General features: G+C 33.3%; 1 protein-coding gene across 1 annotated transcript in view; it reads right to left on the bottom strand.

Moving 5' to 3' along the window:
- Window positions 1–5,053: 5,053 nt before the first annotated feature.
- rab11fip1a (RAB11 family interacting protein 1 (class I) a) overlaps window positions 5,054–22,710 on the bottom strand; it is a 29,411-nt gene continuing 11,754 nt past the window's right edge. Inside the window, exons 2-6 of the mRNA XM_051117197.1 lie at window positions 19,504–19,922; window positions 16,590–17,457; window positions 10,343–11,968; window positions 8,083–8,191; window positions 5,054–5,744 (exon numbers count right to left, since the gene is read on the bottom strand). Of these exons, the coding sequence (XP_050973154.1) occupies window positions 5,556–5,744; window positions 8,083–8,191; window positions 10,343–11,968; window positions 16,590–17,457; window positions 19,504–19,922 (3,211 nt within the window). The 3' untranslated portion in view covers window positions 5,054–5,555. The remainder of the gene's footprint in view (window positions 5,745–8,082; window positions 8,192–10,342; window positions 11,969–16,589; window positions 17,458–19,503; window positions 19,923–22,710) is intronic.

The following is a 22,710-nucleotide window of genomic DNA, read 5'->3' as shown; positions in this document are numbered from 1 at the left end:
CTTTGTAAGTCGTTTACTGAATTGTTCACTTTTTCATTACCTGAGCAAAAATAGTCAGATAACGTTGTCTAAAATGTAAATTCCTCTGTATTAACTTTCTGTTTATTGAATTTCTGAACAAACCAGCAGCACAAATGCTGTATATTCATAAGAGCAGTTGATTGTGTGATATTGCTGAAATATCAGTGTGTAGAATAACTTCGCATTCCGTTTACACATCTAAAGACAAGGAACTTTTATGAAAACTGAGAACTTTTCTTTAACTTTAGTGTGGTCATTGAACAATCTGTTTTTGTTGGCGCATATTTGAGAGATAATAATTAGTGGGCTCCCTGCAGTACCAATCCAGACCCCCTGTTGATGACCCCGCATCTTCAGCAAGATAAAGATAACTCTAAAAAATAACTCAATGGATCCCTGAATGAATTCAACTGAAAGGAAAACATTGTTAAGCATTTGTTGACTGGAAACACAGGATAGCACAAATAAGCCTGAATATTCTTGATTGTGAGTTGAAATACCAGCATGGAATGAAAGCAGCTCTTTTGTGTGTGGACTGTCCTTCTATTAAGTCTATTTTTCTGCGTTAGAGACAGAGATGGTCAGTAGCAGTGCTCCATGTTTGCAGCTCTCATATGTATTCATTCATGTGTTATTACACTCAGAGTTGCTTCCTACTGTGCTGGAAAACTGAAAGCTACAGTACAGGAAGTTGTTTCAGGAACAAATAAATTGCATATTAAAACCAAATCACAGCAATGAATCATATAAATAAAGCCAAATCTAAAATATCAAGCTTCCTGAACATTATATGTTTTGAAGTAAAGTGGATGAATGCAACAGGTTCTACATAAATGATTTTTCTGAAGTATATATATATATATATATATATATATATATATATATATATGTATGTATATGTTAAAAAAAAAAAGAAACTCCTTACTATATCTGCACATATGTCAGCATGGAACTGGTAGGATCATTACTTCAATATGCATTCATATAAAAAAAAAAAAACTACATTATAAAATAAAAATAAAATAAAATTATAAAAATAAAATAAAAACAAATCAAATTTAAATAAAACAAATTAATTAATTTATAATTAATTAATTAATTAATTAATTAAAAAATTATAAAATAAAAATATAATAAAATTAAATTAAATATATAAAGTATAAAATATAAAAATAAAATAAATAAGAAATAAAATTAAATTAAATTAGAATATATAATAAAATATAAAAATTAAGAAAAACTATAAAAAAGAAAATAAAATTATAAAATTAAAAATGAAATAAAAATAAGACAAATAAATATACAAAATAAACATTTAAATAAAAAATGAAATATAAATAACATAAAAACAAATAAAATTTAAATAAAACAAATTAATTAATTTATAATTAATTAATTAACAAATTATAAAATAAAAAATACAATACAATTAAATAAAATATATAAAGTATAAAATATAAAAATAAAATAAATAAGAAAAATAAAATAAAATGAAATGAAAATATATAATAAAATATAAAAATTAAGTTAAACTATAAAAAAGAAAATAAAATGATAAATTTAAAAATGAAAAATAAAAAAATAAAACAAACAAATATATAAAATAAAAATTTAAATAAAAAATGAAATATAAAAGCAAATAAAAAATATAAAATCAAATATAGAAATCAAATCTGTCCTTTACTCCTTGTGTCATTTCAAACCTGAATCACTTTCTTTTTCTGGGGAACACAAAATAAGATATTTTGATAAAGATTTAAATAAGGATAAAGATAATATGACTTTATCATACAATAATGCTCCAAACAATATTTTCATTTATGTTCCACAGAGGAAAGAAACTCATACAGGTTTGGAACAACATGAGGCACAACATGAGTAAATGAGAATTTTGAACTATCCCCTAACAGATCATTAATGCACATTAAAATCAAAATGTCATTCAGCCTTGTGTATGAACTACTATTTAAACATTATAAAAAAAAAAAAAAAAAAAAAACAGGCTATAACAGTTATAACAGTCTACACACAGAACATAACACCAATGCACACGTTAAAAAAAAAAAAAAAGAACTTACTATATCTGCACATAATGTCATATATATGTCAGCATGGAACTGGTAGGATCATTACTTCAGCATGCATTCTGCTCATTAATTCAATATGCATTCATGCATTCATTTGAAGGCCAACCTTGATTGAATTTGGATTTACTGATGACGATAATCAGTCAATATCAGTTTTTATTTCTGCTAATTATCTCTTATTTCAAGCTGCTAATTAGCCAACTGTAGTTGCTTTTGACTGCATAACCTTTAAACAGTGAGTAAGGCAATATAATTAGCTAAAGATATTTGGATAGCTGTGTTGTGAGTGACACCAGGCTCCTACTGTTTGCATATAAAAGTCAATTAAAACAGCAGCCAAGTATCATTTCAAAGCAGTGCACATGTAATGATGAAACCCATGACATCCTCTTGAGCTGCCTGACCGCTAACAGAGAATATAGTGTTCTGTGTCCTACTGCCATCTTGTGGACAAAACTGTACTCAACAATCAGACTATTATCATACTGAATACTATCATTGCATTTAAGAGAATTCATTTCTATAGCTATTAACCCTACAAAACTTACTGTATCATATTTTATATGGAAATTTCTTAGTCTTTATATTATCAGCATGATCCACTAAATGTCTTCTATAGTCTGACTGATAGTTCAAGTAAAAGCCAGTAAAATGCGTTTTTACTGTAAACTGAAAAAAAAAAAAAAACTAAAAACATCCACCTTCAGGTTGTGGTTGTTGTTATATTGTATATATATTTTATATTACATTGTAATAATTGTGATATAGTTTTATATTGCTTCATTAAAAAATGTATGTATTATTTCAGATTATTATTTCAGGGTTTATAGGGTAAACAAACATGATCATTAGACTTTGCCTACAGGAAAGGTTTAAAATAAAATAAAATAAAATAAAATAAAGTGCAATAAGAATAAAATAAAATAAAAATATAACAAAGTTAAATAAAATATATAAAGTGTAAAATAAAATGCTAAAATAAAAAAAAATAAATAAATAAATTAAATTATTTAAAAAAATACAATAAAAAATAAAATAAAAATATACATATAAAATAAAATATGTAAAGTATAAAATAAAACAATTTAAAAATAAATAAAATGATAAAAAATAAAATGATAAAAAATAAAATAAAATTATAAAATAAAAAATACAATAAAATTAAATAAAATATATAAAGTATAAAATATACAAATAAAATAAATAAGAAATAAAATAAAATAAAAAATAAATAAAACTATAAAATAAAATATAAAATAACACAAAATTCAAATAAAATAAAAAATATAAAATTAAATAAAATAAAAATATATAATAAAATATAAAAATAAAGTAAAACTATAAAAAGAAAATTAAATTATAAAAATTAAATAAAATTAATAAAAAATAAAACAAATACATTTATAAAATAAAAATTTAAATAAAAAATGAAATCTAAAATCAAATAAAAAATATTAAATCAAATATAAAAATCAAAACAACACAAATCAAATCTGTCCTTTACTCCTTGCGTCATTTTGAACCTAAATCACTTTCTTTTTCTATGAAACACAAAATAAGATATTTTGATAAAGATTTAAATAAGGATAAAGATCATATGCATTATCATACAATACAAGCGTGAAGCACAACATGAGTAAATTAGACAGAACTGTGAACTATCCCTTAACAGATCATTAATGCACATTAAAATCAAATTTAAACATCATAACAAAAAAAAAAAAAAGAAAAAAAGAAAAAAAAAAGAAAAGGCTATATGGGTTCAGCTAAGTTTTATTAAATGAATTGAGGCATAATCAAAATTACATTTCTGCAAGTACTGAAATAAAGGAACAAACCAATATATTCATGTCTTAATGACACAGAATCTTGAATAAAAAGAGAAGGCACAGGTCTAGAAAATATATATATATACACATCTTGTGCATATATGCATAGCATCAGCAATAATTAATAAGGCTTCTCATTTTAATTCAGACAAAGGATTGGAGTCTGCAGAACCTGGTAACAGTGAAGAATTGTCAAATTCACTTGAATGAACACAGCAGAAGCTCTTTCTTAAGAAGGTTCTCATGACTGAATATATAATATAAATGAACACAGAAAACTTAGACTGACAACTGAATCAACTTAAGATTAAAAACAAATAAATACAAGGCATACAGTTATTTCCTCCATCCTTATCAGAGGGACACATCTCTCCCCACAAGGTAGGCTGAAAGTTTACTGACTGATTAAAAAAATAAGCAGATAAATGGAATAGCGAATGGGATTTTGAGATTTACATGACAGATCTTTGGTTTCACAACAGACAAGCTTTCAACAACACAGTACAAACAGTGACGTCAAGAAGCAACATGATAAAACGCAAAAGATCCCGGTTTGATGAAAGTACCACATTACCTGAAGTTCAGGAAATAAATCCTGCAGACACAGTTATTGCTTGTTCATTCCAGAACTGCAGAATGTCACAGTATGTACATTGTGCTCAAAAGGTTGATATCATCTTAAGACAGTCTTCAAAAAATGCTTAATAATCCCTGGTCAACATCACTACAATAGAAAACAAACATGCAGTCTGACATGCAGATTTCGGCTGATTAAACAAGGTGACTGCCAGTTCAGCTTAAAAAAAGAAAAAATTAAATATGTAGCCAATAGTAAGCAGAAAATGAATTACGTATCCAGTGTTAGAGCATCAGCAGAAGTGTGCGTAACGGGCAGAAAAAAATATTCTTCATTAAGGCGTTTCTACAGAGGTAATTCTACAGGGTATTTTACATAATTACTTAATATAAAAACACTATCCTTCATGAATTAAACACCCCGTTCAAGTAAAAAGTGCTTATCGTCTTAACTTCTAAACAGTAAGAAGATTATTACCTCGATTTGAGCCCCAACGGACAGGCTGCATCAACACTAGTGAAGTGTTCTGATCAAGACTCAAGGCAGCAGTCGAGATCTAAACAAATCACTTCAGGAATAAGGAAAGTCTTCAAATACAAGCTTAAGACTGCAATAAATAATGCATTAGGAAGCCCTCTCTTAAATGGAAAGATGCAGAAAACTGAGAAGATCAATAAATAGGATGTGTTTGTTGTTGGGAAGCTTTTCAAAAGAAGCTTGTACCATGATTTAATGAGGGAAAAACCAACAAAACAAAAACAACAGCCCAGCATCCAGTTATTAACGGGCGATCTGACAGGCTGCAGACTTCTGACATATCCACGCTGTAAAAATAAGTTATTTGTACGATTCTGGTGGTGAAATCAGAATGCGCATATGCCTGCAACTCTACATGCGTCAAATACTCAAGCAATTAAACTGATTATGAGATGTGATATTGCATTCAAAATCCTTCTTGGCTGTATCAAACAAATCCCACAATATTAAAGTGTCTCATTGTTGTGATCTGGGCTCGGTTGAAGCGAATGTTAGGATCAAACCCTAACACTTGGAATTAAGTGAAAGCAGGATGGCTGGTTTCTCCTCCATGACTCGAACTAGTAGGTTATCGATGTAGTCCTCCAACTCCGTGATCCTGGCGTCTTTCTTGGAGAGTTCGGTCTGTTGCTTTACCACCAGTGTGATGAGTTCCTCCTGTGTGAGCTGAGTGTACGGACCGCTATCTGTATTCTGGATATGCAGTGAAATAAAGGTAGATGGGGGAAAAATGGTCATAAAGCGTATATACAGTACCAATTAAAAGTCTGTATACACTTTACTTAAAGGAACACTCCACTTTTTTGAAAATAGGCTCACTTTTAGCATAGCTTAGCATAGATCATTGAATCTGATTAGACCATTAGCATCTCGCTCAAAAATGACCAAAGAGTTGATATTTTTTCTATTTAAATTTTGACTTTTCTGTAATTACATCATGTACTAAAACCGACGGAAAATGAAAAGTTGCAATTTTCTAGACCGATATGGCTAGGAACTATAACTATACTCAAGGAACTTTGCTGCCGTACCATGGGTGCAGCAGGTGCAATGATATTATGCAGCCCTGAAAATTGGCTAACTTCCATCAACATAACCAACGTGACTACCTGCTTGCACAGGGAGATTATTTTCAGGCGCTGTGTAATATCATTGCGCCTGCTGCACCCATATGACAGCAAAGTTCCTTGATTACTACGCCAAAATGAAAGTATAGTTCCTAGCCATATCAACCTAGAAATTCACAACTTTTAATTTTCCGTCGGTCTTAATACACGCTGTTACTACAGAAGAGTCAAGTTTTAAATAGGAAAAATATCGACACTCTTTGGTCATTTTTGAGCGAGATGCTAACGGTCTAATCTGATTCAATGATCTATGCTATGCTATGCTAAAAGTGCTACCGCCAGACCCGGAGATCGGCTGAATAGATTCTAAAACGGTAAAACTCAACTGTTTAAAATAAGCCTATTTTCAAAAAGAGTGGAGTGTTCCTTTAACTTAGACTTGTATGGCTTAATATGTAACGTAAATTATGTCTCTTACAGAAATATGTAGTAGAAAAACCATGAAAGATTTACGTTATTTAAAAATCCACATCGTTTTATATAAATTTTGGACTATGGGGGGCGCCATTATTTCGATGACGTAAAGTGGTTGCAATGTGAGCTACTGGTGCTACCTGTTGCTATTTTTTAAAACAACACGACTTGGAAATTAAAATACTGGTACGATGAACACATTGTGCAGCTTTTGTTTGTAATTTTCAGTCGAAAGGCAAAATGACACTACAAATGGCAGAGACAAGAAACGCTAGATGCCATCCTGGCAGGATGCAAACATGCAGACGCTTGTCATGATGATGCAGCCACTTAGGGAGTTTGTCAGCGTGGATTTCACTCGATATCCGAGGCGTTTAAACTCAGATTTAGAAAAATTAGCGTTATGGCATTTGGTTGAAGCCTATACTTATGTCCATCGCCATAGCCCTTTTAGTAGCTGTGGTTTAGTATCATACTTTATCTTCAGAGTTGTGTTGCGGTAAAAACCATTTGACATCATAGAAATAAAACAATGTGGATTTTTTAAATAACGTAAATCGTTCATGGGTTTTCTACTACATATTTCAGTAAGAGACATCATTTATGTTATATTAAGCAATACATGTATAAATACTTAGAGTTCCCTTTGAAAAGTATAGATAAGTCTATATTAAAATTTGGTACTATTTTGTCTACAAGTGAAAAATAAAAGAAAAAGTAAACTAAAAATATATTTTTAAAAGCTAAGTAGGCATCACAATGTTATAGTGTACAGTATGTTGATTGTAACATGAACAAATATCCATTTTTTTTTAGCATTAATAAATTACCATATTTAAAAATGTAAAAAAACTGTTAGATGATGGCAAATCTGATCTAAATGTACAAATTGGCATGAATGATTAAATTTCCAATATTAGTTGATACTTGTGTTTAAAAAATTGGAGCAGACAAAAAGTAAAATATTTGTTAAATTAGGGAAAGTTGAAAAACTGTTCCTACATACAGTTAAACCAAAAATCATTCAGACACCTTCAACATTTCTCAAATTATCAGTTTATTCACATCAAGAAGCAGTTAAACTGTGTCGGAACAAACTCATCTTGATAATGTCGGATAACTTTGATAGAAAAGTATGTAATGGATTACAATCAACCAAAAATTCAGACAACTGTTAGTATGACAATATCTACACAACTATCAAAACTTTATTGATCAATTAATAAAGAAAGGCTTAATTTTGTTCAGTCTGTGGTGTAAAAAAAATCGAATTAGCAATTAAAGAAAAAAAACACTTAAGCAAAGCATGGTCACGTGTGAAATGTCTGAATAAATTTTGGTCCCAAATTTTTATCAATTTTACTGGTAGTCCACTGTATGAAGAATTTTTCGGGTATAATTTGTTACAGTTTACTTTTTTTGCTGTCCTCACTTCCACTAGTAAAAAAATATTACAGATTATAGCTAAATAAGTAAGAAAATTATCATACCTTTGACTTCTCAGCCATTTCCTTGATGGTGATAGTCTTCGGGTCTTTTCCCACAGCGATAACACTGGAAGACTGGCTCTCGGTGCTCATGGGTTTCACTGGGTGAGGCCTGAGAAAGGAGAGACAGACATATTACTGCAATGAACGTGAAAACCTGACTGCTGACAACAGCATGTTCCTTCAATCAAGAAGAGGACGTACACTTTTAAGAAAAAAACAAACCATTAGAAAAAAGCCCAAATAAATTAAACACGGGCCCTTGAAGAAAGGTTTCAATTAAAATGACATGGGCATGTTTGGAAAGGCATACCAGTAAATTTCTGTAAATACTGCATCCAACAATACAATGTGTTTCACCAGGAGAGATGAATGACTATCACTAGGACTAGGACTGTCACTAATGATTATTTTGGTAATCAAGTAATCTGTCAATTATTCTGATGATTAATTGAGTACTCCGATGATTATAATATTTTCTTAGGCAATAAAAATAGACCTAACCAAACAATAGCTTTTAAAATTTCTTAAAATACATATAAATCGCAATGAGGCAATAATAAATGGTTCAAATAAAGTATCAAAAACAAGTAATCATGTGGTTTTATTCCCGCGGACTTTAACACTGCAGATTGTTTTTCATATCCACGGTTTGAAGCGACCCCAAAAACGTAATATTTTTCCCCTGGAACGCACATTTTACCAGATGAACCTCGCCAAAAAAAATTATTTTACCCTGCCAAACACGATTTTTAATGGGGGATCACCCTCGAAACGCAATTGGGCTAGTTTTGAGTAGCAGTTTTGTGGGTTTTGTTGTGAAAATCAAGCAACCCTCGCTTTACAGCATGATCTAATTCTTGTTTAGTATTGACTAAACAACAGTTAATTCACACGTCCATTTAATCTTGTAATCATGTAAACTTAGAGTGAGGGTTTGAGCTTTTATTTTGAAACTGCAATGAACAGTTAGCATATTTAGAAACATGATGTATTTTTATAAATCATTTACCTTACAAATCTGATGAAATGCCGCACGTCGCGTTTCCAGATGAACGTTATAAACTCACAGCAATATGCAGAGATGGAGTTTGAGGCGCTCCACACATGTAAATAATACCTATTTGTGTTTATATTTAACCAAATCGTAGCGTTTGTAAATTCATGATAGCATTATGATTAATTATGGTTTTTAAACGGTTTCAATATATCATTCAGCTTTAGAAAATAGTCTAATAATGCATTCCATGGATTTTCATTCATGGAATGCACCACTTTTTGATGGTTACTCATCACAAGCAAAATGCAATCAAGGATTTTTTTATAATCATGTACTCAAATTGAATCGAGAAACTGTGACAGCCACAACTGCCATTGTATCTTTTTTACCTAAGTGATGACTAGACACATCTTGATGACATAAACATGTAATGTGTAATATAATTCATGCCTCATATGACAAATATAGCATATGATGCATATTTTAAAAAGGTTTTAAAATGTTGCATATTTCATATACTCTTATATGCAGTAAGCAGTTCCTTCCATGTGTTAGTAAACCATTCCAAACTCACCCAATGTATAAATTCCCAACAAAAAAGATCAATAAAAGTACAGCAGAGAAATAAGATGTAAAACTCAAGTGTAAGCACCTTGGTAAAGCAATTAAGAGTCATGCATAATGTAAATATCCCGCAAAACAATATGATCTCTTGAACAAACTCAAACTCATGCCCACCACTGGTGCCTTCAAGTCAGTATATTAATATGGAACTTCATGTCATGTATACATCATATTTATGTAAACTTTAATGTTTATATCACACAAATCTCACATCCACAGCATCTCATATGGATCCAGTCTCAAAAAATGCACATACTGTAAAGACAATATGGCCTACAATAACAAAACAGATGAAGAAACCCCTGTATTATTTGAGACATTGCCTTTGTTCCATTTACACAAGTCCTTAAAGACCATGACATTTTGAATAACCAATAGCCACAATCAGTAGCAAAACCCCCAGCTCACAATCCCAACCCTCAAGATCCCATTAAGGAGTGACCAAACATTACGCAACCAATCAAACAAATGCTAAAGAAAACATACCCTTCAATCTAGCAAGGCCAGAGATTGATTCAGGTAGTTTCAAAATAAATAGCAGCTGTTGATTTGAAAGCCATTGGGTTTAGCACAAAAGGGACGACAGACCATTAGAAGAGTTCAAGGAGTGTTAGTAGGGGTTGGGAGAACTTTGCTCACCTTCTTGAATTAGAAACTGCACTTCCACTACCATTCTGCAAAGCAACCGGCTGGGCCTCTGATGGCGAGACCCAAGCACGAAGAGTAGTCTTGCCCCCAATGAGGGATTCAGATGTTACCATTGTGGGATCAGATCTGCTTGGTGGAGCAACACTGGTTACAGTCAGCTCAACATCGTCAGCATCTTGTGAAGACTGAGAAACTGATCTAGCCAGGCTTGTATTCTCTGTATCAGATTTTGGAGTAGTTGGATATTGGCAAGATGAATTTTTCTTTCTAAGTGAAAAATTTCTTTGAAATGTGGCTCTGGCTTGTTCAGTGAAGCTGGGCGATTGTTTTCCATGCTCTGATTTCGGTGACGCGCTTTTCTCTGAAAGATTTGTGAATGGATCATTTGTTCCTTTGTTTGCAGACTTATCTTTCTTATTAACAGTTGATGTCTGATCTTTATGATTTCCCATTTGTTTTGAGCCCCTAGTGAACAGGTCATCTTCATTCTGCTGTGGTAAAGCCCAGGGATCGTTAGATATTAGGTTATCGCTTGGGAATGGGTCAAGTTTTCCAGCAGTTCTGAGGTCTACTTCAACAAACCCATCTGTGGAAATGCTTCCCTTTTGGCCCTTGTGTTGTTTCTCAGTTTTGTTGTTTTCTGATGTCATGGGTTGATTGGTTACCTGCTTGTCTGGTTGAACTTGTCTGACTGGGTCCTTGACTAATGACTGTTGTCTGGGTTTGACTGAAGGCATCTCTTTAGCCACATCATCAGTCTTTGAATGTAGATTTTGTACGGATCTTGCAGCTGGCGTAGGCTTTTCTATTTCCGTAATGGCATCAGTCTTCCCTTCCATCTCCTGAGGTACACGTCGACTATGGACAGCGGGAGGTGGACTGTTTTCCAAGTTCTTGGGAGCAGAGTTACTAGGCTTGTTGACAGTGGCATATAAAGACTCTTTGATATGCCCATGTTGGACATTAGTCTCAACCGATGGTTCTGGTGGTGCAGGAGCTTGACCTTTGCGTGGAATGAGTGCTTCTTTATGCCTCACAGGGGCAGGGGGAGGTGCCTCGTAATTTCTTTGGTGCTGGTTAAGGTTCACAGAGGTTCTGTCCTTTAAGACCGTCATCGACCTCTCAGGTCCATCTACATTAACTTCTTCCGAGAAATCCCAGTTTCTCTGGTTTACCTCTGCGATAAGATGATCCCAGCGTGTCTGACCCACTACTCCATGCCTCTTCTTAGGATAGAGGGATTCATAGTCTGGGAGAGGAAGAGAAGGTCTATCTTTGGAGTTCTGAGTATGGGCTTGTCCCCCATTATCAGAATGTCTTTCGGTCTTAGACAAGCCCCCAGGATATCCCGGGGGTAGAGGAGCCTTTCGCTTTGTGTCAGATTTGGGAGCTGAGAGGTCTTCCATGCTGGATTCACTTAACTCACTGAAAGTTCTCGGAGGTTTAGCAGGTGCCAGAGAAGAATGAAGATCAGAAAACATACCAAAAGACTCAAACGGATCAGTAGAAAGGGATGGGGAAAGTGGAGGAGCGTGGATAGTGCTCTGGGTGTCTACAGAGTCTGAGGGGGATTGGGAATGGCTATTATCTGTTTCAGGCAGTACACTCAGAGTCAATCTGCCAAAGAGTAAAAAAACATGAAATGGTCAACTTACAGCTAAAACAGCACTTACAATCCAATTTTCCAATGGGCATTACAACTGCAACTGAAATCAATTTAATATAAACAGCACATGACTCTCCTGCCTAAATATATTATCCTAACTCAATGTCTGACATTCACACTTTTCATAAACAACTGAACATTCATCACATAACAGAAACAATGTCTTTCCTACTATTAAGTTACAAAGTCATATCTTGCTTGGTTACTTCCTAAGAAATATGACACAAAAGTGGCTGTTAAAACTGGCATATATAAATATAAAATATTTAAACTTCAGCAACTTTTACTAAAACAGTTTACTATTAACTAAGCAACTATTTTGTTTCTTCAAAAACTTTAAACAGCAGACGGAAATGTACCCTGCATTTTAGAATCTAAACGTCCCACGCAAACAAACACAACTAAACCATATTCCTGTCTCTTTTTATTCTCAGCTTTTGGAAAAAGAGTTACTCACCATATTAGTGAATCACAAAACTAAAGTTTCTAAAATCCTTAAAACACCCAGGACCAAAAAAAGTAATCCTTGAGTTTTTTTCCCCTAAGACAATGCTGCTTAGTCACTGTCTGGAAGAGTACAAGCTCATCATCTTTTACAGCTTGTTTCACTCCAAACCAGAAGATCAGCACTTGATGATCCAGTCCACATTCCTTCCTCCACTAACCAATCACATGCCTTCAGCCAAACAGGTTAAGTAAGTTGAGCTTATTAAGGTCAAAATGCAAATCATTCAATACAATTAAACCTACACTGAATACATTTTACAGTCATAAAAACACAATGCCTAAAGTAAAGTCAATTATGCATTAGACTATATTTAGTATGCATTTAAAGTAGGTGGATCAGGTGAAATTCTTCACAATCTATTGGCTATTTAGTCTATTTTCAGTCACTTTATAGACACTCTCAACTAAAGACTGAAAGAAGAGCAGAGCAGAATAAGCTCATTAGTGAATCAAAGAGGTATCAGTTGCTGTTAAAAAAAAAAAAAGTGAATAAATTATTGCCAGACTAATTTCACATTAAAAACAAACTAAAACCACTGTGTTCCACTTTCACCCAAGGGTATGAAACTTACTGATACCTGAACCCCCACATCTAGTAGAAAAACAATGATCTCATCCCATCCTGACAGACATCCCCCCCCCGCACTTTCACAATGGGATACAGTTGTGCTGAGAGACATGAACAAAAATGCTCAGAGCTAATGGATGTTTTTATGTGAAACACTTTAAGTAATGACTTGTGTGGAAAATATAGCAATTTTTGTGCACTTACTTTCTTCACCTGTAAGTGTGCACAGTTTATTTAAGATCTTCTGCTATTAACCATCTGTTAAAACATGTTTCATAAGTGGGCTTTGTCTAAATAAAGGAGTTCCCCTTTAAGAGCAGTGGAGCAGACAGAGGTGAGAAGAGTCGAGTTTCACCCTGGGTTTTCCTCTGCTCTCAGGTGGCAAAATGCTAACTGCATTTCAGAGCAGCCTGATTTATCATTCAGCATGCAGCCTCAGCATGATGTATAATACAGCTTACAAAGCTCTACATCTTTACTGTTTTAGAATCTATCCTGAGTAAGAATGCTAAAAATGACAATGCTTCAAAGAAAAGCAACTAACATGGATTTCAAAGATAGTTTACTATTTCTCTGGGGAAGCATTAGAGCTGGGTGATTACAGCTAATATATACATACATGCACTGAAGGAAAGTCCTATTTTTCTAATAACTAATTATGTTTCTAAAACAACTTGTTTTATCAAAGGTAGCATAAAAGTCGAAACATTCAAGTGTTTTGCTTAAAACAAATCTTCAAAAATCTTCTAAAGTGAACCCAGGTATTAAGACTTTGTGGTAAGACTCGTTAAATATAACAAATGACGTCTGAAATATGTAGTCAAAAACACATTTATTTAAAAACAAAACAAAAAAAAATGTTTCATACACATTTTGCCTTATGGGGGTACGGGGTCAACCCATTATCTGTGCCAATATTATCCATTTTTATGGTTATCGGTATCGGATTTTCAAACCGATTTGCCAAAAAGAAAAATTTTACAGCATTTAATGAACGTTTTTGTCAGAGCCCTTGTTATTCTTAACTTTGACATTTTAATTTTTACACCTGACACATATATCGGTTCAAAATATCGGTTATCGGTCTACTTGACCTGTAACAATCAGTATCGGCCCTGAAAAAACATCGGGGAGCGCTGTTATTTTGATGCAAAATGGTTGCACTCTGTGAGCTACTGGTGATATTTTTACCACAACACAACTCGAAATAAACAACTTGGAAAATAAAATACTGATACAATGCCACATTGTACTGCTTTTGGTTGTAATTTTCAGTCGAAGAACAATGAAAGAAGTGATGCAAGTCTTTGCTGCTTTCCTACTGTAGCAAAAAGAAAAGGAGAAAAAAATAAGAAGATACCAGTGGACGAATAAAACTTCCTAAAGACCCTCGTCTTCATTCTCTCCACTTTAGCCCTGACACTTTTGAGGCTTTTAGTAGACCACAGCTACTGAAAAAGCTTACAAATGGCAGAGGCAAGAAAGACTGTTAGATGTCATTCCAGAGTTGCATTGCTTCTGAACTTGCCATTACAACAACTGTCTGAATAAACAAGCACATATGTACTGCAGCTTAAATAGTCAAGGCCATTTATAAATGTCAAGTAATTGTTTATATTTTTTTATGTAGGCTATAGGGCTGGGTGATAAATCGATAATGATAATTATTGTGCGGTATGACTTTCCTTGATAAACGATAACAAGAGTTCGATAAATGTTCAATGTAATGTTTATGCGGCAAAGGTGGAACAAAAGTGTGCTAAAAGCACACCACTCGGACCATTTATACACTCGGATCAAAGTTCAAAGGACAGCACAGCGCAAACTTACTAGAGCAGATGCCTCGCTGATGAATCTCGGTCATTAAAGAGCACCAGTGTAAAGCACATGAATTCAGTGAAGAACACAAATGACTTGGTTTATAGCCAGATGAAACAGCGCTGACAAACAGGAGAAACACGGTGTGCAATGGTACAGTCAGAAGGCTTTTTAATCTACAAATCGCCATCGTTTACCATAGATTTACTGTAGTAGCACTAACTGCACAGTGGTATTGTGTCAGAAATGTGGGTATATTTGTGTCTAATTTTATTACGTTATTAATGCAGATGTGTACTAAATGTATTTAAGGAGGAGTAATGAAATATAATTACAATATTTTTTGTGATTAAGCTAATAGCGTTTATGCATTTATACTAAATGTATTTAGAGTACTGTTTGTCATACAAATACATAGGAACTACATTACATTTTTACCATGTTACTGAGGTGCTAATTATTGTGGTTTTAACTGTTATTATCATAATCTATGGATGATACTATGGAAGAGCAATGGTTAATTAAAAAAAAAAACAATAAAAAAGACCCTCAAACAGTCAATAAAAATGAGGTTGCTATAATTTTTACAGATTGTACTGATTTTAATGATGAACATGAATCTACATCCTAGCTCAAGTTACTATCAAAAATTTATTTCCAAGAGACAAAAATATTTTATTATTATTAATTTTATCAGGTAACACAAACATGTTCCTTGATTTGAAACAATATTACTCAATAAAACAAGCAAAACCTAGAAATTATTTTGTTAAGGAAAAATGACTGGAAAAGTGTGAAGAATTAAAAAAACATGTTTGTCATGTTCTGACCATAAAGAATATTTTAAAGCCACATTTAATATCTTGTTTTATTGAGTAATATTGTTTTCACACTGTAGCAAAAATGTGCCTTTAAACTTGAAAAAAAACTAAAAATTTGACATATATCATGATAATCGTCGATATCGACTGATATGAAAAAAAAATTAGCGCAATAATTTTTTGGCCATATCGCCCAGCCCTAATGTAGGCCTACACATTTTATGCATTTCAAATTTATTAAGTCACTTCTATCTGCGATAACAACACAATGCACAGAAGCCCTCCAAAACTTCCTTGCTGATATAAACTTTTAGATTTATTTTAATGCAGATGTTTAAATTATGATTTTTGTGTTTTTAAACAAGCTGGTTACAGAATTAAATAAAAGGTATGTATTACAGGTATAATTTAGTAAACAATGTTCAGTTTCTTGCACATGCAGATTGTTTCGCTTCATAAGATCTCAATACATTATCAGGAGCAACAGGTATTAATTTTGCTTTGCCTGATATGCTTTTTTGACTCTCAAAGTGACAGTAGCCACTGATTTGCATTTTATGAAAAATCATCTTCACTGTTCTACTGATAAAAAAAAGAAAGGCCTGTGAATTATAACTTTAATGTTGCTGTGCATTCACGTGTTGGGTGTTCTGGTAGATACTGTGGTTGCGGGTTTACCACACAGGACCCGTACAGGACTCTAGTTAAACTAGTCTAACATGCTATACAGGAAATGTACTGGTCAGTCAAACATGGATTAAAATCATCATAACATTGCTTAACACTGTCAGCCTCTTCCAGCCCTAAATAGTATACAATCCTGGATGGAGAAAGTTATTCAAGCACATGAGTACTCACCTTGGCTTGACTGCAGACACTTTCGCTGTGCGACTGGGGAAAGCACTAGTGGGAGGCGTCGGGGTGAGTGTGGTCCTGACGCCCCTCTGTAGGTCCGTGGATCTCTCTTCTGGAACAGAGGATGGAGTCTCCGGGGTGAGAGGAATGTCTTCAAATGGGTTTGTGGAAGATGGCACATTCAGACGTTTAGGTTCATTCATAGCTTCCTCTCTCTTCTCCTCCTTCTTCTTTCCAATGCCAAAGAGAGAAGAGAGCCGTTCGGTTACTCTGCTCTCCTCCTGGTGTCGCTGCTCCTCGGCTCGCTGCGTCTCCTCCTCACGCCGCTTCCTCTGCAGCTCTTCCTCTTCCTTGCGTTTCCTCTCCTGCTCTTCAAGTCTGCTTTTCCTCTCTTCCTCCAGTTTTCTCTCTCGTTCTTGCTGCTTCCTCTGCTCTTGCTCTTCCTGTCGGTCCAGCATCTCTTGCAGGCTTCTTCCTTCAGATTTCCTACCTCTATCCTCCACTTCTACATGACTCCTTTCCTCTAGAGGGCGCTGTGGGACAAGAGAAGCTTTGTCTTGCACTTCAGGCTTGTATGAGGGGATACTCAGGCCTTTGAGTGAGTCGACGGAGATGTCAGAGGTATTTCGCTTGTGGTATTTACGAACATCTTCTACCGAACCCTTTCCTGAGCTGTTCAGACTGAGTGTGGAGCCAAAATTCGCTTTAGGTTCTTGGTCCTCTGCATAAACGTGGCTGCCGTTGATACAGAGGTTGTTCTGCTCCTGGATGTTTTGTTTAGAGCGGCTCAAAAGAGAAAAGGGGCCAAGAGACACTTTGCTATCTGAGCTCTCAGTGCGCTTGTGTCCCAGAATTTTAAACTTCTTTTTCACTGCAAGAGAAAATAAGAGGACAATATGTATTATAAGTGCAATATACACTGCTGTTCAAAAGTTTGGAAACAGTAAGGTTTTTTTAAAAACGTTTTTTAAAGACGTTTCTTATGCTTAGCAAGGTATATATATATACACCTTATATACCTATAATATATATATATTTGACCAAAAATACAAAAAAAAAAATTCTAATTTGATTAAATGCTATTCATTTTAACGTTTTAGTCAACGAATCAAAGAAATAAGTATCACAGGTTCCAAAAAAAAAAATATTAAGCAACTTTTTCCAACATTGATAATAAATTAGCATAAAATATAATGATTTCTGAAGGTTTAGATGACACTGAAGACTGCAGTAATGGCTGATGAAAATAAATTATATTTTAAAGTATATTAAAACAGGAATCCAATATTAGAAATTGCAATAGTATTTCACAATATTACTGTTTTTTCTGTGTTTTTCATCAAATAAATACACTTTAATGAACATAAGAGATTTCTTAAAAATTACTAATTATTCAAAGTTTTGTAGTGTTTTTTTTTCCTGTATTTTTGATCAAATAAATACAGCCTTGATGAGCACAAGAGACTCCATTTAAAAAAAAAAAAAAAAAAAAAAAAAAAAAAAAAAAAACACTTACTGATCCCAAACTTTTGAATGGCAGTTTACATGACATTGTCATTTATTTATTTGAACACTGTCAGAAATTTAAGGCACATTTAGAAATGTCTAACTATATTATATACAACAAAAAAAAAAATCATTTGCAGTGACTTTTTGATGTGTCAAGGTAAATATTATCTGTAGCTTAATGGTCCGAACATTTTTTATACATAATCAATCAAAAATTTGTTTATTGTCAAAGCAGACCTTTTAAGGCTTAACCTAATTTAACTAGTATTACTTATCAAAAACCTGTACAAACACTAAAAATGCCCTTAAAAAAAATAATTTTTCCCCCCACTGTTAACAATACACAGCAATAAACAGAAATATTTACCTACTAACACTACCGGAATTAAAAAGTTTGGAATATATTTTTTTTTTTTTTTTTTTTAATGTTTTTGAAAGAAGTCTCTGTGATGAACAGATCAACAGTGCAGATCAATTTAATGCATCTTTGCTAAATGTTTTTGAAAAGATTTTTGAAGAATCAAGTTACACTGAAGACTGGAGTAATGATCCTTAAAATTCAGTTTTCCATCACAGGAATAAATAACATTTATTATTATAAAATATATTAAATTAGAAAACATGAGTTTTAAATTGTAATAATATTTCACAATATTACTGTTTTTACTGTGTTTTTCATCAAATAAATACACTTTAATGAGCATAAGGGATTTCTTAAAAATTACTAATTATTCAAAATTTTGTAGTGTAACGTACTAAAACAATTGATCTTAATAAATAAAAAAAATACATTTAAATTAATGGTTTGAACTGATTTAAGGATATGTATGATGTATGTATAAACTGTGGCTTAAATATCTGAATATATTTTTAATGAGAAAAAAAAACAGCCACATCTTATTTTTAACGTCCAATTCTTGCTATTAATTAACCATTATCTATGACTTTTGCCTCAATAAACTCCTAATTTGCTGCTCATTAATAGTAAGGTAGTTGTTAAGTTTAAGTATTGGGTAGGATTAGGGATGTAGAATATGGTCATATAGAATAAATGCTTTATAAGTACTAATAAACAGCCAATATGTTAATAACATAAATTGTAGAATTAGAATAGAGAGTACTAGAGTCAGAGGGTCAAATAAAGATGGAAGAGATGTGTTTTCAGCCGATTCTTGAAGTTAAGGACTGTTTAAGAAATTAGTTGGGCAGGTCATTCCACCAGGAGGGTACATTTAATGAGAAAGTCCGTAAAAGTGATTTTGTGCCTCTTTGGGATGGCAATAATAATAGTTAATAGTAAGAATTGATCCCTATACTAAAGTGCTGCCAAAAAAAAACATTCATATTTTACAAAAAAACATTTAAAGCAGACGTTTAAATAAAAATGATGCATAACCTTTGACCTTACCATCAGGTGAGTCCACATTAAGGCCAGATGATCTGCTGCTGCTGAGTGAACTGTTCTTCTCAGGCAGGGTGCCCAGGGTTGACATGGACTGGGACACATTCCTTTGGAGGTTTGTCTTTGGTCCAAACAAGGATTTGAGTTTTGATTTCTTCTTAGGATTGTCTGAACCGCCCTCTCCTTCCTCTTCACTGTCTGTTACCACTGAAGATGGCACGATCGCAGAGACAGAATCCGACATGCCGTCTTTCTTCTTACCGCGAATTTTATCCTTGAGCTTGCCGATGCCGGAGCGTGGCTTGTCTGTCATGGAGAGGTCAAACATGCTGGCTGTCAGGTTATTCCGCATGAACTGAATGTCCAAAAGAACTTCCCCTCTGTCCTTCTCCTGTTTCCCATTCTTATCCACCAACTTGTACCAGCTGCAAAGAGAATCAAACAAGGTTTTCAATAGATTGCTTTGTTTTTATTAAGGATTATCCTTTAGTTTAACCTTATTTCATTCATTTTAGCTTACTTTCAAACCACATGAAAATGCTTTTAATATTAATACTAATGTGTTTTTGTTAATTGAAATAAAGCTGAAATAAATATATAAAATATAAATATTAGATAAAGAAACTCTTATTTAAAAATAATTACAAGAAAAAAAATACTTAATTTAAAAATGTCATTTATAATTTATATAATTTAAAGAAAAAAAATTCAACAAGCAACTCCATAAATTTATAAACACACTTTTGCTGGAAAATCATTGCATATGATGCACAACCATATTCTAAAGGGGAGAAATGTTTTCCTGAGCTTTTCATTAAAATTGTAGTAGCAGTCTGTCCAAAACTCCCAGCCTGTGGGGGTCTAAACAGAAATGCTTGGAATTTAGGTACAGCCGCTTCCTCTGCTCACATGGCACGTTTAATCAGAATGGTCTGTGGGAGCCGCTGTTTGGTGTCAGTGTGACTGTAGACTACCCATGATCCCTGTGTTCAGCAGTGTATTATGACAACAGCGTGGGTGGATAATGGCATGTTCATGATTACACATACTGAACTCCAGAACTCTCCCACCTGCCGCTCTGCTGAACAAGAAAGGACAAGCACAGGCTAAACAAAGGTGCTTTCCTTTATTTCCTTTATCAGTAGGCAGGTTTCTGTGTTTTGTATCATTTACTGGTACAGGGTTCAATTCCCAAGTGAAATTCCAGCCTCTTTTCATACAGTAATTTAGTTTTTAACCCACTACCATTTGAAACATTTAATAAAGCTGATGTAATTTTGTAACTGTTTATACAATAGCGAACCATTGGGAAACCAATTTATTTATTTATTATTTATTTTGGATAACCAGATTCTGAAATTAACTTTGTTACCCACACTGTAAAGTTTCATTTCATTAAATGTGTTAGTTGCTATTTCTTTGTAATTACTTTCGTAAAAAATTACTGAGTAAAAAAAGCTGTGTCTAAGTTGTTGTTTTTCAATCTTCAGTGCACCGGCTAATTTGGTGACTAAATCTTTAAGTTTCTGGCCATTCAGAACTTGCCATAAATAAATAAGTACATACATACATACATACATAAATCACAGCTTACAATTACATTATTAAATTCTGAATCACTACATGACTTTTAATTTTATGACTGTAAATCATTGTTTGCATATACTATTAAAAATATAAAATTACAAATCTCTGTATGACTTCTGTTATAAGACATTTATTTAATCGTATTTAAAATGAATGTTTAATGCACTGAAGATTAAAGTGATAAAGTGATCAGCTGTTTCCCCACAAGTGTCAAGATACTAAACTCAGCATATTAAAGCATCTTCTATAAAAAAAAGCCAATCCAATCTCTTCAAAAGAGTCAGATGTTAATAAAGAAATCATGCCCCAAAATATCAGAATTTCAAAATCTCTATATAACATACAGTGCACTGCACAAATGAGTACACCCCCTCTGATTAAATATAAAAGATGTCTTTTTTTTAATAATCACTAATATAATTCATAGAAAGATGGCAAAAGAGAAATGTTTTAAACATATTTTTAATAAAAACAGAGAAATATAAGCAATTAACATCTGTATAATAAGTAACCAATTTTGTTTAAATGAGGTATTGCAGAAATGAGTACACCCTAGATTTACTTCAACAAAGTATAATATTCCAGTACCTAATATGTCCTCCATAACTCTAAGTACACTGCTCTGACACTTCTTGGCACTGAGTGTACAAGTTCAGGACAAATTTTCACATCTGCTCTGTTTAACTCCTAGAGGACGACCTCCTTAAATGCTCTGGTCTTTAATGGGGAGTGTTGCTCAGCTCGTCTCTACAGAATCCCCCACAGGTGCTCAAGAGTGTTAAGACTGAGTGAGATACATGTCCACTGAAAGATTTTCACCTTGGGAGAATGAATACCTTCATTGTCATGTTGGAAATAAATACCCAACAACACAGAAAATGAGGGGAGGGTAACATCATCTGTTTCAAGTTTTTGTATTGCATCACACAGTGGTGTGTGAATTCATGACAGCATTGATAAAGCACAGCTCCCTCACACCTTCAGCACTCATACATCCCTATATAAGAGGTTTACTACCACTGAACATCACTGTAGGAACCAGGCACTTCTCACTGTACTCCTCCTATAGCAACACCATAACATTTTGGATGCTGTTAGATCCAAAATGATTGACTTGATTTCTTGAGACAAGAGTATGGATTCCCAGAAGTCTATATTTTGTAAATATGGGCCTCGGAAAAAGCTAAATTAGTTTACTGTGCTTTGGCAACAGTAGGTAATTCTAGTGGTGACAACAACCATGTCACTTCCGCAGGCTGCATCTTACTCTGTGAGATAAAGTATCACTTTTTTCATAGCTTTTGCCAGCTCTGAGACACTTGCTTGGTGTTTCTCCTGCACTTTTCCTAGCAAAACTCACTCATCACTAAATGAAAGCTTAAAGTGAAGACCTGATTATTTCAGGGGCCTTTTCACAAGTACATTGTTTATGAATTTATGTGTTCCTTTTGCTATATTTTTACACTTAAAACAATAATTTGGTATTACTCTTGTACCACTGTCCTATTTTTTACTAAGAAATAAGTCTCCTGACAGTTTGGTTCAACATACATGTTGATCAAAACTTTTACAATTTTTATTTAGTTTTATTATTTAGTAACTTTCAGGAAGGTGTACTCATTTTTG

Source organism: Labeo rohita, chromosome 8 (genome assembly GCF_022985175.1).
Source record: "Labeo rohita strain BAU-BD-2019 chromosome 8, IGBB_LRoh.1.0, whole genome shotgun sequence".
Lineage (NCBI taxonomy): Eukaryota > Metazoa > Chordata > Actinopteri > Cypriniformes > Cyprinidae > Labeo > Labeo rohita.
The sequence above is the reverse complement of the archived record's forward strand: the minus strand, read 5'-3'. Positions and strand labels throughout refer to the sequence as shown.